At 34.8% G+C, this 17,833-nt stretch overlaps 1 protein-coding gene across 2 annotated transcripts in view; it reads left to right on the forward strand.

Annotated features, from left to right (window-relative positions):
* LOC142979314 (synaptotagmin-15-like) overlaps positions 1 to 17,833 on the forward strand; it is a 90,495-nt gene that overhangs the window by 42,701 nt on the left and 29,961 nt on the right. For both annotated transcript variants that reach the window (XM_076124163.1, XM_076124162.1), the window contains exon 5: positions 2,112 to 2,251. In XM_076124163.1, coding sequence (XP_075980278.1) covers positions 2,112 to 2,251 — 140 coding nt within the window. The remainder of the gene's footprint in view (positions 1 to 2,111; positions 2,252 to 17,833) is intronic.

Here is a 17,833-nt window from a genome sequence, read left to right on the forward strand (position 1 = left end):
TTACAAAATAATAATAAAATATTTGTCTAACTACAAATGCTCAAAACCATGATCAAAAAAGTATTTAAGGGTTCTACCATGCTGGTAGACGCTTGAAATATTTTTTCTTCAAAGGTTCGGATGGTACCGAACTCTTCTTGCGCGTGTCCAACTCGCACTTGGCCGGTTTTTATTTCAAAAGTATGATCATAAACAGTAATGAACTTTGACATTGTAAAGACCTAATAGCATTCTTATCAACAACTGTGTTAGTACGAGTATATAAGGCGTCTCATTGAATGAGGCAGCACAGTGAAATCGACACACGACCACATGAAGTTCTACACTTGCTTCGTGTTATTTGTTCTCGCGGCGATGTTGAGCCTCACATACTGCGGGGACGACGCGCCAGCAGCAGACGACAAACCATCTTGTACTGTGCATGGAAAGTTGCTCAACGGAAGGAGGACTTGTATTGAGCATTGTCGTGAGGGCTGCTCGCAAGCTGGCTGCGGTGGTTATAAGAAGTGCGAACATATCCTTAACCGATTCATTGAAACTTCTACGTCTAAAGCCGCTGAAGTTACAACTGAACACGCTGACAAAACACCCGACACCCCCGACGCTCCCGCTGATGGTAACGCAGAGACCTATCTTAGTTTTAGCCCGTATAAGTGTCACTGCAACTTAAATTAACAACAATCCTTAAACGATTTAATGCGATATGTGTGTAGTAATCAAATAAACATTATATAGATTTTTGAAATAAACTAATAATGTATTATATTGGCAATCCTGAATTTACTTTAATACCATTAAATATTTACACGAAAAAATGTTGCTGTCTTTTATTTTAACCTATATTATATCTTATCTTTATCTAACTTGGCCTAGCGCCTCACGCAAAATAACGCCAATAAACTAAAAGGTTTATCACGTGTATGTTCGATAAATAAACCGAAACGCATTACAATGAACACAAATCGCATACTATTTATTTGTGCTATAATAAAATGTATTGATCAAGAAAACATTCAAACATTACTATATGAAAATTGTAAATTGCGCTAATTACGACAGAACAATTTTAGTTACCGTATTTAATAAATCCAATGGCTTTTATAAATTAAGTAGAAATTATGGAAATAATAAGCAGGTACCTAGAATTGAAAAACTCTTGCTTTAGAAGAATACTGTTTTCTTCTTAGTTCAAATTGTTACAGATAAACAGATACAGTTCCAATAATGCTTTACAATCGACCAATTAAAATAATTGGTCCTTATTATTCGAAGGCTTTGTCGAGTAATTAACAGTGAAAATCTTGTAATTATCAAAATGATGACCGGTCTTATAGACTACGAGGTAATTAATGAGAACAAAGCATTCAAGAACATTCACAATTAGATGGGTATAATAAACGTAAAATTTTGCAGACGGCGACCATTACGCGAACAATTTTATTTTACCTTTGTTTTCATGGCTATCGCGATGTCGGTCGATATCTATGCATATAAAGGAAAATTCTGTTGAAGAAAATACGCTTTTGCTGTGGCTAGTCAATTGTTTCTAAATTGCACGGTAACACTAAAGTATCTTCAATCGATATTTATCAGTTTTTATATTGTTTCGTCCTGGCTAAATTCGGCTGCGGCGGCCAGTTTTATTGAAACCAGCCAACTGCGCATGACTTTTTTTATAGTGGCCAAGTGTGTACCTCATTCACAAGGACACTCTCATAGTCCGGTGGGACGGCTTAATGGACCAGAGAGTGGTCAGGCGCAGGACCGACGACTTAATGTGCTCTCCGACGCACGGAAGTCTTTTTCCTAAACTCTGTAACTACGCGCTAAATTCTCAGAGAATTCTGAGATTTTTTTACAAGAACACTCAGAAGAGACTTTTTGGCCCGTCTCAGAATTGGAATCCCCAATCGCGTCACAGAATCGCTTAGCCTACAGCAAGTTACAACAAGTCAGCATTCTGTTTTCTGTGTAGGTGTCAGCCAAGGGATACGACGGTTTTTGCTATTGGTATTTTATTAGATTTGACGTGTTTCTGACGCGATATTCCCATAGCGTTGCGTCAGTCGCTTGCTACAAAACCATATTCATAATGTGTATTTTTTTAACAGGACTAAAGAAGTGAACTTCTCGCTGCCAACACTTCGGTCATCATCGCTGGGGGAACTTCGTGATGTGGTCAGCGTGAGCAGTCTGGGCAGTGACGTCTTGTGCCCGCCTGTGCCCACGCAGTACCGATCCAATTCATTTAGTAAGTAATCTTTATAAGCATTACAAAAACGCAGTATTGATTACTAATAATAATTTAATATTCGGGGTTATTTCACTTAAATGAAGTAATTTATTATTTACGTCAATACCTTGGTGACGTCAAGATCGTATTATAACAAAAACTTACCTATTTTTTCTGTTACTGTATTAATTTTGTACAAAAGCCGTTGACAGGAAATATAACTGAAAATCTTATGACGCAATATCTTTTCATTTCACAGCTGAGTAGGTGAATCGCATACACGGGCACGAATATCCGCACTTTACTCCAAGTAATAGCATTTTCGTATCTGACGTATGTGTTCTAGAATTTTCGAATATACCCCTTTTCTATGCGGCACTCTCTAACTGAACTGACAAAATAACTTTGTTGTGCAAGCCATTCAATCTTGTTTATTCAGCTCTGAGTTTCGGTCACTTGTTTTTGTACGGGCTTTTCACACGCGCCACAACTTTACTAATGAACCGCAGTTTATTTTACTGAGACAAAATAAACAAACAAAATAATAAAAATAACAAGCTTAAGGTTTTCGGTTTGCTCCATTAAAATTTTAAACCAATTCATATTAATTTCAAGGCTCCCTTCGCCGAAAGTAAGTTTAATTATGTCTTGTTTTATAAATTGCTAAACATATTTTGTTCAAGCATAAAGGTTTCTATTTTAATCCGAAATACCTTTCATAAATCTCCCAAAATTACTATCTTGTTAATCCAATTAATTATTCAGAACCATGCCGATACATCTTCGACCGATTACCTTTCATTTAATTACATGAATGAAGGGAACGTGCCGCATATTAATATCACTTTTCCTTGATTAGACCCGTATCGTTCTAAGGAGTATCGTTTCAAACGATTTAAATATGGGTTGGCCGGATCGATAGGAGGGTAACCACTGGTAGTTAACCTGTAATATTGCCACCGGGACCAATATTTTTACGTCAATAAACCGTGTAACCCGCAGCGGCAGTTAATAATAAATGATTAGTGTGTTCCTACGCCCTCGTAACTCGAGGCTTTCGGCTAACATTATGATGTTAAGCTATACTTAATGAGCGTAGTTTTTGGTCTATGCTAACATAATTATACTGGTCGATAAGTTATTGGTGTGAATGATTCAAGTCTGTCAATATAAATGGTTGACTACAGAAATACTTCGTGAAACAATAGGTCTGATTGAACAACTGGGCTGACTTGTTATGATAAAGGAGAGTGGGAATACTTTTTGAAGCGAAAAGGGAAGGTGTTGAAACATCAATCGGTTGAACCAGTCAATGAAGCTTGAACCTTTGTGACGCGAGAATGAAAGTAATCAGGCGAAATATGAAATATTGTTTTCGTTTCCACTGAGTTATCAATGAAAAGTCAAAACCATTATTATTTGCTTAATAATGCCGGTCCAATTAAAACAAAACGCGGAGATCAGAATTATTTGTATTTTTTGCTTAACTGGGTTTTCAAATTATATTTTTAAGACCACCAAGAACTCTACCAAACTCAACTCGTTTGGAATCAAATGACCGTGTGTGAGTTGTCCATTGTAATATTTATTTATTATTTTTATTTTATTTTATTATTTTATCTCACTTGCCAGAAAAATATCCTATTACTAAACCCTATACGATACAGCAAGTATCATAAATACTATTCTCTAGTGACAAAATAGACCTCTATGCTGTACTAATGTGGTTATTCCCTGACCTTTCTGCCAAATGTCAACGGAATGTCGGGCGGTCTCGATGCATTCGACACCAATTTCGTGTGCGGTTTACGTTCAGTTGCACTCAAAGCCCCCACGGTACTATTTACCTATTCATTTAGTTAGACCACGATATTCTAAGTGGACTGAATTAATGAGACAGATGACAATAAGCGCGTATGGATTGATGATCTCTTGTTAAAAATATTAAATAGCTTTTATAATATGTATTTAAATTTTGGATTCGACGAAATCTATCGATATTTAAAATTTAATCGATTTTTACCTTGTCTCATCTATGCGAACAATCTATGTATATCACGCTCTTACAATCTCGGCACAGCCCATAACATTGTTGACTTTACAACCGTTGTTATTCCTTACAAGGAAACCTTGTTAACTTGTTAAAACGTAAACAACGTTTTATAAGACCAATTTCTTACAAAGACAACTCTCGCTCTAAGAATTGCTCTTGTGTCGCGGGGACTTTCACAAACATACAATCAACGGACATAAAGTACAACCAGACCTGAAAAAAATATTTGTAAATCGCATAAATAATTGTCCCTTGTGGGAATCGAACGCACGACCTCCCGGCGCAATGGTAGCGTGACCTAAACTACTGCGCCACATGGGCGGTTGAAACTTATACTACTTAACAAATTTTAAAATAACATCGCACCTTTTACACTTGTTAAACACCAAAAACCTCGCAGAACTACTTAGTTCTGCGAGGTTTTGGCTACTGCCCGCCTATACGTCCGAGTGAATAGATTTCCATAAAAATATCTATGGGAACCAAATTTGATGAAAACCGATCAGTATATAATGCGTCAAAGAATAACAAACATAATAATATGTACATCCTCACAAACTACATAGGGTTATTATTAAAAAATATTTAATATTGGAAAATCTTCATCAATCACTCCGGCCACTGAAAACAAAAGCTCTGTTGCTCAACTACTAAATAAATCTGTTTATACGTTTACCATTTGTTTCTGCAGATAAAAGAACGACAGCCGGAACAGTGAGAGCGATTTGTAGTGATTGCGAATACTTTGAAGGGCTGTCAGGCGTATTCCGGAATATTATTCTATCGTATCATAAAATCTATGTAATAACTTTGAATATTTTCATTTGATATAGGGTTTTTCAAACCATGATAAATGGCACACGTAAAAATGTGTTGTAAATATTAGTTTTCGAATATTTTCAAAAGTAGCTTGGATTTGGCAAGGTGCCTGGTGTATATAATATATAAATAGCCTCGCATTCTATTGCATAGAACAAACATTGTAAATCGAAAAACGGGAAATTTTTTATACATATTTACCAACACCTTCGAGTAATACAAGCGTAAAATTATAATAAAAATGATTTTTAGACCCCACAAATCAGTTAAAGCCGTGTGTCAAGAAATAATCAATCCCTGTGTTAATACATTTTAGGCATGCAAGGTATTGTATTTATAACAGCATATTTTAAATCTTGCTTGTGTAAGGCCCAGCGCAGACAGAACGGAATAATCCTCGCGCGGTCTCGATCATTTTCTTTACGGCTCGCGGATGCTCGAGCATGCTCGCGACTGCTCGAGCCTGCGTGAGGAAAACTTTCTAGGTTACCATTCTTCAATAAACAGGCCAGTTTTCGTGAAAATTCGTCAACGATGGTAGACTGGGCCATGATTATAATTGCTCTTTTGACTGAAGAAGAATAAAAATGACGTTCTCTCTCTTTAAACTCAGTAACAACATTGAAATTTTTCGTACGATGCTCACGCGTCCTCGAGTATGCGCGGGGATACCCGCGCATCCTCGAGGACGCGCGAGCATTTTTTGTCAGGTTCAAGCAATTATGCACTTTATTTTAATGATTTTAAAGTTGATTTTCAAGTGCGTTAAAAAAATCCTCTCCGCTGCGCTCCTCTTGGTCTGCGCTGACCCTAAAGCGTAAAATTATGCACTTTAAGCGTCTTATCACTAATTATCACAAAGTATATTATATTTATCGTAAATGCATATGAGCGTAATTCCGCTATATAAATAAATTGATTGATAACCTTTACTTGACTTTTGGAAATTCTACTCGTTTCTATGACAAATATGGATTATCTCATTACGTTAATACTGGGAAATTCATACGAACTAAGAGGTATGCTAATAAGTAATAATTGGACGTATATTATCAATTCTCTTATCATTCCGTACGCCATTAAGATTTGACTTCTGACATTGGAAAATGATAATTGTCAGTGCATTTCCCTCAAGTTTATCAAAGTTAGGTAATTGTAGGTACTTTCCATGTTTCTATTAATACTACTGTGAGAATTTCCCAACAAGAACATCTGTGGAAAGTTGTCCAGCTGATAATATCGTAGTTCTAATGTCAACTACGTGTCCTTTTAACCTCAAAAAGTAATGACCCGATTATGATACATTGTGATTAATCTGTTCATTAGTATTATATGTTTATGATTAATTATGTTCAATACAGTGAGATAATAATACAAATACATAAAGATTCGAAGATCAATATAAATACGACTGTATCAAAAGTATTCTAACGAAAGAAAATAGACCGCTAACTTCATTTAATAGACTCTACAAGTAAAGATTAATATTTATTTCGTTATAAAACTGTGATCTTATTATAAAGATTAGAAGGACTATAACGAGACTTTATCGGTCCAGTAACAAGATAATACAGGCAGTCTGAACAAAAATAGCTTGTTTGATGTCTAGCGAAACTGTTAAAATATCGTCCATAAAGCTCCTTTATCGCACATTGTTATTCCGAAAATAATTAGACAATGTTAAAGGAGTTTGCTATATTAAAGGGTTTCTATGAAATCGGGTCCCATCTTCCAGTAATAGTACTAGATTTTTGATCTTAGTATACTCATACTTTGTCTTACTAATAAAAGTCGTGTTAGCAATCATAACTTTTAAACTCTCGCGTTGCATGTTTAATGTATAATAGAATACGGGAATTAACGCGAACACGCATTTTACCTTAAAATGTACCTCTTACCAGTCTGCCTGGGACCACGGCGAGTGCAACCTGCGCCGAAACGTTACGCATTTTAAGGTAAAATGCGTGTTCGCGTTAATTCCCGTATTCTATTATACATTAAAAGTCGTGTTAGCTCTGATTAGTTATAATGCTTTGATTTTTTCACTTGAGCACGGCTTCAAAATTCAGAGCTTAAAAAAAATCAACCCTTTAATGTCCCACTGGTGAGAAAAGGTCCCCTACCGTTTATTAGAAAGACATTTAATTAATAGACATTTAATTTAATGAATAGAATGGTAACTTTACTGTTGCGGTAATATTAGTTACATATTATACGATGTACCTATTGAATATTTGGCATAATCCTTCCCTTTGTTAGTGCTACAAATTCCTGCAGCCCTAAGAAAACTGGTGTGTTTTGAACTGTGATCAAATCGATTTATCTTAACAGCGGATATTAATCTGATTGATAAAGTCCTTTGTTTCTCAGAGATAGAACCTTTGTTATCTGTTAGTGCCTATTACTGAATATGTAAATACTGTTTCAAATATCGGATGACTCGTTTAGACTAAGGGTTATTGGTTTCCGCGGTAGATAAAGGGATTACTTTGAACCTTTTGCGAAAATAATTAAGCAATTCGGGTTTTTGGTTTTTGGCTTTGATATAGTGAGGTTGATAGTTACCTTATATACATTATATTGGAGTCGACTTTTGACATTTATTCCTTTTCAAAAACCATTTTGATAAAAAGAGACTTATCAGACATTATATAACATTTTAAAGAATGTTTTGAAGTCGCGTTAGTACTGACTAAACTATAGTGGATATAATTCTTCTTAAGTAGACCACAAAGAATCCTTTGCGAGGCATCTTTCTATATTACTAAATTACTAATGAATCCTAATAAATAACTCATCTGATACCTGGTTTCTTTCCACGCTGATTGCTCCGTAATCGCAACTAGCTGTGCTTTCAAAACTTGGCAAAATACGCAAAAGTACTATAAAGTAAAGGTCAACTACAATATAAATTCTGACCTAACACTTATCTTTGTGTTTTCGGCCACTTACTTCACCTAAGGGTCCATTTTACGTGAAAAATTACTACAACCCGCACGTTTTGCTTGCGAAAACATTATCTATTTTTTGCTTTTACTTCAGAATATACCAAAATTGCTTGCTTCCGCTACTTATAAAGTATGTTGCGGTACATTATCATGATTTTACTCAATTCCGTATGACTATGCATTGAACAAAGTATTAATATTCGATATCCACGTGAAACCAAATATCGTTTTTCACAAAAAAATACGTCTGATTCTTATTTAAATAGCGCATAATTTGTTTGTTTGCTCAATTCTTGATTCGTACAAAAGCGTTAGTGAAAATTATAATTTGTAGTATACGATATATCAATAGTGTTTAACACTAACGCAGATTGAACTAGTAACATAATGTTATCGATTAGCGCAAACTTAAACAATAATTTAATAACATAAATAGTCATTGAATAGATAAGGAATGACCTTATAATGTGAAACAAAAACATCACTCTATTTTATTACAATTAGCTGGGTCACGGTACTTTCATGAAAATCTCTCGCCTTTGGGAGACATAACATTTGAAATAATGGCATTTGTCACGCAAAAATATCAACGTTTTTTAAATTCTGCGCCAGTACATTTACCCACATGTATCTGTTTTTTCAGTACATCAGAAGCAATAAGTTTGTGTCCACCGAATTTATGGCTATTAAATATTCAAGTTTATCACGTTTTTATGTGGTCATTCGTTTCAAAATACACTTGACTTGTAAACTGTACAGGTAAATAAACAAAAAAGTGGCACTACATTCCCAACGTACAACGATATCATAAAAATAAAACTCTGTCAACGAAACAACGTAGTATTTTGTAACGCAAATAATTCATGCGTCACAGAGCATCTCACAAATCGGTTTCTACGTCATAAAAAAAATACGGCGATGAGTCTGAAATATTCGTTAATTTATCACGACGAACGAAAACTGATTCGGATTTTTGAACGCAAAGAAAACATCCACGAATTTGAAGCTTAAGACCGCTCGAATAATTAAAATGGATGGTTAGATATCCTAAACCTTTTATTCAAAACTCTTTGGGGAAATGGAAGGATGAAATATCTGGGGGCACGGAAGTGCCCCCGCAAGTCGAGCAAAAAAAAGCGGCACGGCCGTACCATCTTTTCTCGAAGCAATTCGGGCTATTTTCGACCCCCCTATAATGTCGTTGTGGATAAAGCAAGAAGCCTAAATTTTCAGCAACTAATCAGTCATTGTATAAACACGGTATATTTAAAATTTCAGTCAATTTGATCCAGTAGTTTAAGAATGACAACTTGTTAAAATTTTCAATTTTGTCACTCACTGATTCACTGACTCACTGACTCACCGATCATCAAAAGTCTAAGGTACTTCTAGCAGACTTAGAAGCTTAAAATTTAGAATACAAATAGGGTTTAGTGTCTTAATCTTGGGAAAAATTTAATATTTTCTAATTTCGGTCCAGTTTTCTAAATACACTAACTGCAACAATAACTTTGTAATCCCATATAAATGTATAAGATTACAAGGTTACATTTGCAGTTAATTAATCATTATTACTTCATTATTACTGTAGAAAATAATAAATAAATAATAGGTGTAGATAGGTACATACTATATGAGGCATAACGGGAGGGGGTATAGGGTGGGTAAGGGTGTTTAGCCCATGAAACTAAACAACATTCCCATAGGAAAATATGTTGAATTGTAAGAAAAAACGTCTTTCCATACAAATTGGACTTATGTTCGTTCTACAAAAAGAAGTGAGATGCCACCAAAAACATTCTGTATAAACCTCAAGTCTCGCAGCTCAGTCTTTCTGGCGTAAAAAGTAGTGAGATCTATATAATACCAAGTCGATTAATCTATTTCGTCTCTACTTAAAGGACCTTCTGTCTTAAGTTATTACATAAGTTATTATCATGCCAATATTAAAAATATTTAACGTTTAAAACAAATAGATCGACTTGGTCATCGCATAAAAACACAAAGTCGCCATTAAAATTTCAGGAGCATTAACTACTCGTCGTGCTGTGTAGTGTATACATATACATACAAATCATGCGATGGCCAGGTCGGTCTATTTGTTTTAAACGTAAAATATTTTTATTATTGGCATGATAATAACTTATGTAATAACTTAAGACAGAAGGTCCTTTAAGTAGAGACGAAATAGATTAATCGACTTGGTATTATATAGATCTCACTACTTTTTACGCCAGAAAGACTGAGCTGCGAGACTTGAGGTTTATACAGAATGTTTTTGGTGGCATTACTTTTACAACTTGGCTTTACGTCCGTACCTTTATGCCGATGGAAATGTCACACGATAAAGTTTAACAACTAAGTTTGTAAGGAGCCGTTTGATGGCAGTGTGCATTTTCTTCATGAAAATGGATCTCTTATGGTTACATTATTGCTCGAAGACTGATATGTAAAGGAAAGTAATTGTAATTTATTTATTTTAACTTCTTATACAAAGTTGTATAAAGGCGAACTTAATGCCAAAGGCAATGTAATTTCTCTCTTTATTTATGCCAAAATGAGCTCTGTCTGAAATTTTCTTCAAATATCGTCACGAAAAAATGGAAATATAAAATAAATTTGCCAAACGACCAAACGGTTGATTGAGTTCAGCACTAAAATAATTACAGTTTTCAATATAATTATTCAACTTCAACGTCCGTTTCAGAACCAAACGTTTCAAGGAATCAAGTCGTAAATATGTAAAACAAAAGGAATTCTAAGAAGGAAGCAATTAGTATCACTTCACTGTTATTGAATATCGTAATGCGTCATTCTGCCCACATGTGTATCTTTATTTTATTTTTGTTGGTTTAATTTGGGTGCATACATCGTAAACAAATGCGTATGTTGAATGATTGAAGCTCTGACGTAACACCGTTCATCGTTACTCGCGTTCAATGGCCGATTGTTTATTGTAGGTCGTAACTGGATTGACTAGTCCCATTCGTGGATTTGTTGTTTGGCATCGAGCTGTTGAAATTTTATTTGATTTTTCGTTTTCTCTTTGTTGTTTCAGTTTTTAATTGCGATGGTACAAAAACAATACTAAAATGTTATTAATCTACTACTGTTCGTCACACAAAGTGTCTAATTTTTTACATCTCTTGCGACAATAATCGTAGCAAAGTTGTAGCACCTCTGTAGGTCTCACGTAGCGATTATGCTACGGCGTAGATATTTTTATGCGCGTAGTATTTCGTTGCTCTTATCTACAGTCAGCGTAGCATTATCAGACGCGTGATTAGGACGGAATTTCATGAGTTAACTAATCTTTATCACGTGTTTCTTATTAAACCCACTTCTAAGCACTAATGGCGGTATTAGATTACTAACTATTTATATATCACAAACTAATTATATAATGACTCCATTTTCCTCCATTTCCTCCATTTTTACATTTTTTTCTTTTTTTTTAAAGACAACTCCCGCACTAAGAATTGCTCTTGTCTCGCGGGGACTTTTACAAACATACAAACAACGGACACAAAGCACAACCAGACCCGCACAAATAATTGCTCCGTGTGGGAATCGAACCCACGACCTCCCGACGCAGTGGTATCGGCGTGGCGACCTAAACCACTGCGCCACGGAGGCAGTCAAACTAGTTTAATAATCAGTTTAAGTAATTTCAATACTAGTATTTTTAAACTTTAATCAAATTCTTAACTCAGATGTAAGCAAAGAAGTGTTGATAAACCATGTTCTGGTTACTTATTAAACATGAACATTATATCCCTTTATAAACGGTTTACACAACGCGACGGAGGACGCCAAGTTGACTCTATCTAAGACAATGCTGCACTAAACTAACATTTACATATCAAAGCAAATCCCGAGCTAATATCCTAAACCTTAAGTTATTAACTGCAGTTCTCTGTAAAGCACTTGCAGACGACGTGGCGAGTGCAAATAGACCATGAATACCGCTCTCCACAGAGGTCCAATCCTCATATTATATTCTCATATCATTTGTCGCTTCCACACTAGCCGTACAGTCGTGAGCAAAAATATGTACACATCATCACAATCGTGCTCATAATAAGAAAATATATTTGAGGCGCTCATAGCTAGTTGTGCTCACCGGACATTTAGTGAGTTAAACAACCTTAGCGCGGCATTCGATAGAAGGGTTAAGCATAGTAGTATTTGAGCTTAGCATTACCAGGCCCTGGAGGAAACGTAAAAGTCGGTGCAGGTAATTGTCTGTATTCGACCCTCATACGGCAAAATTATTATCTATAATACCTTTTATACTACATTTTACTTACATTTTTTATATATTTGTGACCAAAATTAATATTTTTTATGTATATATTAAACTATGGCGGCTTATACACATAATGATTAGAAGCACAACGGGCCTTATACATAGATCACTTGCAACTAAAACCGATATAACTTCGATACTCGACAGTACCGACTGTTCAGAATCGCGCTACTGTTATGCATGTTAGTGTCACGTATATACATTTGTTATATGCTTTTGACTGTACCTGTAGCAATATTACCTGCATTGTTATGCATACGTTGTACGGCAGCCTCAGTAAGTCTCACTTAATTAGGCTTTAGTTACGTTATAACGTGCAGTTAGTTTTAATATGTGGCAACGTGCGAGACTGTGGACTGTGTTTTATGTTTTGCGGTAAAATTGTGGCAAGGAAAATTACTGTTTTGCTCGTTAGACGTGTGAGGCTAGTAAAAGAGGCACTAAAAAAAGATATTCTTAAATACAGAATTATTTTACAAGCGATTTAGACCAGAACACGTAACTTTATTTAAATTTAACACACACGCAGTGATTTATTTTTGTGTCGGTCGTTTTTTCAAAACAAACTAAAATAGAGTTATAATAATTATTGCTAAACCGCAGATAATTTTTCGTGGAAGTCGCAAAGACGAGACCAAAAGCCGGGAAGATGAAAACCACATTCTTTAAACATCACACGTGTAGAGTCGCAAGAGTATAATTTGAAACTGTGGGCGAATGGGGTCCTATTATAACAAACAAAACGTGGGCTTCCTCTTCTTATAACTCTGTCTTACTCTTCAGGGAAATAAGAGGATGGTGAAATATAAATAAATGTAGGAAAAACATCTCGCGGTCGCAAAACGGAACCTTATCACAAAAGCATGAGATACTTTTATACAAATGTACCTTTTGAATTTTGAAAACCACTTTTTGATAATCAAATGTTGCCGGTGGAAGTTCGATTCAGGTGAATGGAATTGATAAGATAGAATTGACCTTTCCTGCATAATGTGGAGAAGCTTTTAAGTATTTCTTAAGTAACTTTTTTATTGGTTTCCTGTTAGCGTTTTTGATTAAATCCCACGCATTTGTCAACGTGATTTCGAATACACGAAGTGTTTTAAGAATAATGTGAAAAAATAAAAACTCATAAACGATATTCTTTGTCATGTAAGTATAATTGAAAATGCAAAAATATAAACCAACGATAACAGTGGTCCAACCAAAGGTTATAGAACCATAGGAATCTGGTTTAAAAACGAAGAAAGACAAATGCGAATGCTCGTCATATAAAGAGAATATTTTTTTCTAGCGTAGCCGTTATTGTTGCTTTTTTTACTGATTATAAAATTAAATTAGGCATAGATCATTAGCTAATGTAAGAGTAGAAATAAAAGGCCCAATTATCATTCGCGAAATGTAAACTGTCACAAAATAATCCGATTTTAGTTGAACATGAAGAATGAAAGACATCTCAAAACAAAATGTAACATTAATTAATATTCCGAAGAAGAACAAACAACTGAGAACTGAAGATAACATTGGTGAAACGTTCCGAAACATCAACTCGAATACAAAGGAATTCAACTTTAATTGTCCACTGTTTATTTTGATTGTAGTGGCATTAATAGAATTCTGGGTCGTTGTTTTGCTTTAAAACCTTCTTTCATAACTAAATAAGACTTTATTAATAAGCGTTTGTCAAAGTCTAGCCGTATTCTGGTGTGTTTTGTTCTCTAGTTTTCTAGTTTAATTTCTCGTTATCTAGTTTGTATATCCTTTAAAAGGACTCACACCATTTGCTTTAAAAAAAAGGTAAAATCCACGATCCGTTACTTTCCTGAGTTTTTTTTTGTAATCCCTGCTTATCCATTGTTGGGTAACGTTCTTGTATTGCAAAATTTAAAAATATTTCCCATTCTCAACGACCCATAGCTTTTCCCATCAACAGTTTCCTAAATCTGCAACCTAATCGGATCTGTTACCTTTTGAGACAATATGTATATATATAAAAATATTCTACGTGTACAATCTCAGTTGGTGGTACGAAAACTACTGGTGCATGCGTATTAAGATTAATGGCACTTGAAAATGGATCAGGTCACGACACATTGTAAGTTGAAAAATTGTCTTACACCCTTTGAGATTCAATAGAAAGAATTTTGGCAGTAGAAAATTAGTCTTTCTTCATAAATTCTTTAAGTTTTATGTTCCGTTTATACAGAGGCTGTGTGTGTCGATTCAACAGCGGGTTAAATTGGTGGCCACCATTGATTTTCAATTTATAATTAAATATAAATTGCTTGGATCGACGGTCGATCAATTGGTCTAACACTCTTATTATGGTTTTTATAGATTAACCGCGCATTTTCTTGTACCTTGTCTGTACTTTTAGGTATGAATGCATGTAGATTTAGTTACAATAGAGAATTTCAATGTAAGTATTTCGGATTAGATAGTCGTTGTTATTCAAATTTCACTGACGGCGTTTCAGTCTAGACTTTGCTAATTATACACGTGTAGCTAGTACCTACTAATTAAGCAGCATACATACACATATGTACTATTCTAGATGAGGTTTTATGTTAATTTCACTATATAACCATCTATGTACGCAAAACCTGTATTTAAAATTGAATTTTAAATTTATTTTCATGACTTTGATGATTGGGAAACTTATTATAATATGCATTAGATTAGCTGTCTTCACCGCAGTTTGCAGAAACCGCAGTCGTAGACCAGTGATTACGTTGGTACTGTCACGTGCAGGGTTCTCAACCGCACACTGTATCGACGCTCGCAGTAACGTGTCAACAGAATGCACACGTTATGAATTTAATGACTACACCTGAGTTACCGGAGCGGAGAGACTACTAAATTGGGACGGGAATACTGTAGTACATACTAGTTGAGATATCGTTCGTGTAATAAATTGTAGAGGTTTGTGTACTCGTGTGGTAGACTCAATATTACGAGCTAGAGCTATATTATTTTATAAATTAAAAACCATAAGTGTAATTAAAATTGAATATAATAAATTTCAATGCATATTCGGATGAACACGTTATATTTATTCAAAGACGAACTCGCGAATGTTTCAATGAAAAGGTTTGTCGTTATTTTCCGTGATAACCAGCGTTTTACGATTGACGCTAATTAAAACTTATGCTTTAAAAATATATTAAATAAAGTGAAATTGAATATGACGTCAAAGATAAAATAACCTGGAAGGAAAATTAATTATTTCACTCTCAGCATGTCGTGTGGCATCCGTAATTAAATTTATATTAGCCCGTCTATTCGTCGACCGCACTCTGATTTGCGGAAATGCCGAGCGTTTATTCTTTCAAGCCTCAAGTTAACGTCACGAACATGCAATTAGTGCCTACACTCCACATTATGAGATGCTATTTTAACACCCTAATAGCCCCAAGCTGTTTAGACCGTGAATTCTGAATAAGTATACTTCAACAATCCGTGAACTAAGTTTTAGTAGTTTGAACTTCAGATAGACTGTTCATCACATCCCTCGGGAGCTGTAAGCGAAAACTAAAAGTCTAATTAGTCCAGTTTTCTATTATATCTGCATAATTTTCACATTTATCTCATTTTAGGGCTATTAAAACTTTTAAGAACCCAACTCTACATTATTCTTACGTGTTTTTATTGTTACTTAAGAAGTTAAGTTTTGGAATATGTGAAACGTGTCACATAAAACCAGATGTTTTAAAACATTTAAACTTCGTCTGCACTTAAAACCATTTTGAATTAATCTTGGTCAAGACGTCGATCGAAGAAGATCGTGGAGTAATTTTAAAAGTGGTTTTGGGCAAACATACTTGCATACAAATATGTTTATTTACATGCATATATTTCTGTTAATTACTCGTAAAGTAGCCATAAATATTATAACATTAAAAACATAACTACTGGTTACATACGATGATGTAATAGACAAAAGTTATTTCAAGTACGTCGGAATTCTGACATGGGTTAATTTCAGTTGGGATAGTTTGTAACACATTCAGTATATAATGAAGGTCTGACTCACTAGATATTATATTTGAGGTATGTACAGAACTAAATTATTATTATCATCCTTTTAAGTACATAGTCACTCTGTAGTCAACTTATATTATTCGTAAATGAATTGTCTAGATTAACATTTAAAGTGATGCTTTGCCAGCTTTAATGACGTCACGTGGAGTAGGTATTCAACAAAATGCTAAAGTAAAATGATTTTGATATTCTTAATATTATTTTTCACGTATTTACGTAAACCTGAACTTTGCCATAAATCTTAAACCACTGGTATGAGCGGAAGGTTTGTTGCCTTCCATTTGTTACAGAAATACTGTAATGCCATTTCGAGTAACAAATATCTAGTCATTTTTCATATTAATATAGCAACGGATCTACCTATGGTGCTTTTATATGGCTAGTCAACTATGTAGTGACATAGGATTACCATCAGTTTCAACTTATAAAAATGGAATTTTAATGCCCTGTCGTATTACGTGTCGTAGTAAGTGACGTTCCACAGTTTTTACCAACCCCAATGGGAACAAGGCATGTTAAATAGAACTTAAATATTTTGTTTTCCAACCATTTTAAAAATGAACTCCGCTAATTGAATTAAAATGTTCCTCCTCCTCCTCTGTAATTTCGAAAATAAAATACGTTGAAAACCTTGTCATACTTTTTTAAACGCATATACTTTCCTGCTATACATAATATCCCAAAAGTGTAGGTAGAGGTGTAAAAATACATCCACATTTCGCCATTAATAATGTTTTTCCTATGTAACAGGGGGCAAGCCTATTGCAATAAACCGGGCACGTTGCACACTCTACAAACTCCTGACTACTATTGACATAATGAATTTATGAATGCATATAAACTTTTGCCCAACCAGGAACTCGAACCCGAGACTTCGTAATCAACGATCAGATACACTACCGATCGCACCGTTACTTTTCAAGTTAACCAAATATTCAAATACGTATCATATGTAATTGTTAGTACCGGGAAACAGGTGAAAATTAATCAAATGATAACAAACAATGCCTGTAACGTAACACAAAGGCACGTAGATTGTCATAGCGGTCATTGACCCACGCGTGGGGACGAATACGACGATTAATACACTTTGTTGTTACTATGTTATATGAGGGAGTGTCTGTTGTTCACGCTAAAGCTTGAAAGCCTGTATGAAATAGGCACTTTGATACAGACTTCTTTGTCAATGGAATTATTATTGTAATTCTTTTTATGAAGCTTTGTGCCACGGGCATTACATCTGGAAATTTATGCGTAATTAGAGGTACATTGGTTGAATCAAATATTAATGAGGAAAGAGGATCGATACTGATATCATTTTTGCAGGATACATTTTTTGACCTTGCATATTTAGAGCCTTGTCATCGCAAATCAGCAATCATTAACAAATCATTGTAATAGTGAGGTCCAAGGCTGAGGGCTGAGAGGCT

This window comes from Anticarsia gemmatalis, chromosome 16, assembly GCF_050436995.1.
Source record: "Anticarsia gemmatalis isolate Benzon Research Colony breed Stoneville strain chromosome 16, ilAntGemm2 primary, whole genome shotgun sequence".
Taxonomy (NCBI): domain Eukaryota; kingdom Metazoa; phylum Arthropoda; class Insecta; order Lepidoptera; family Erebidae; genus Anticarsia; species Anticarsia gemmatalis.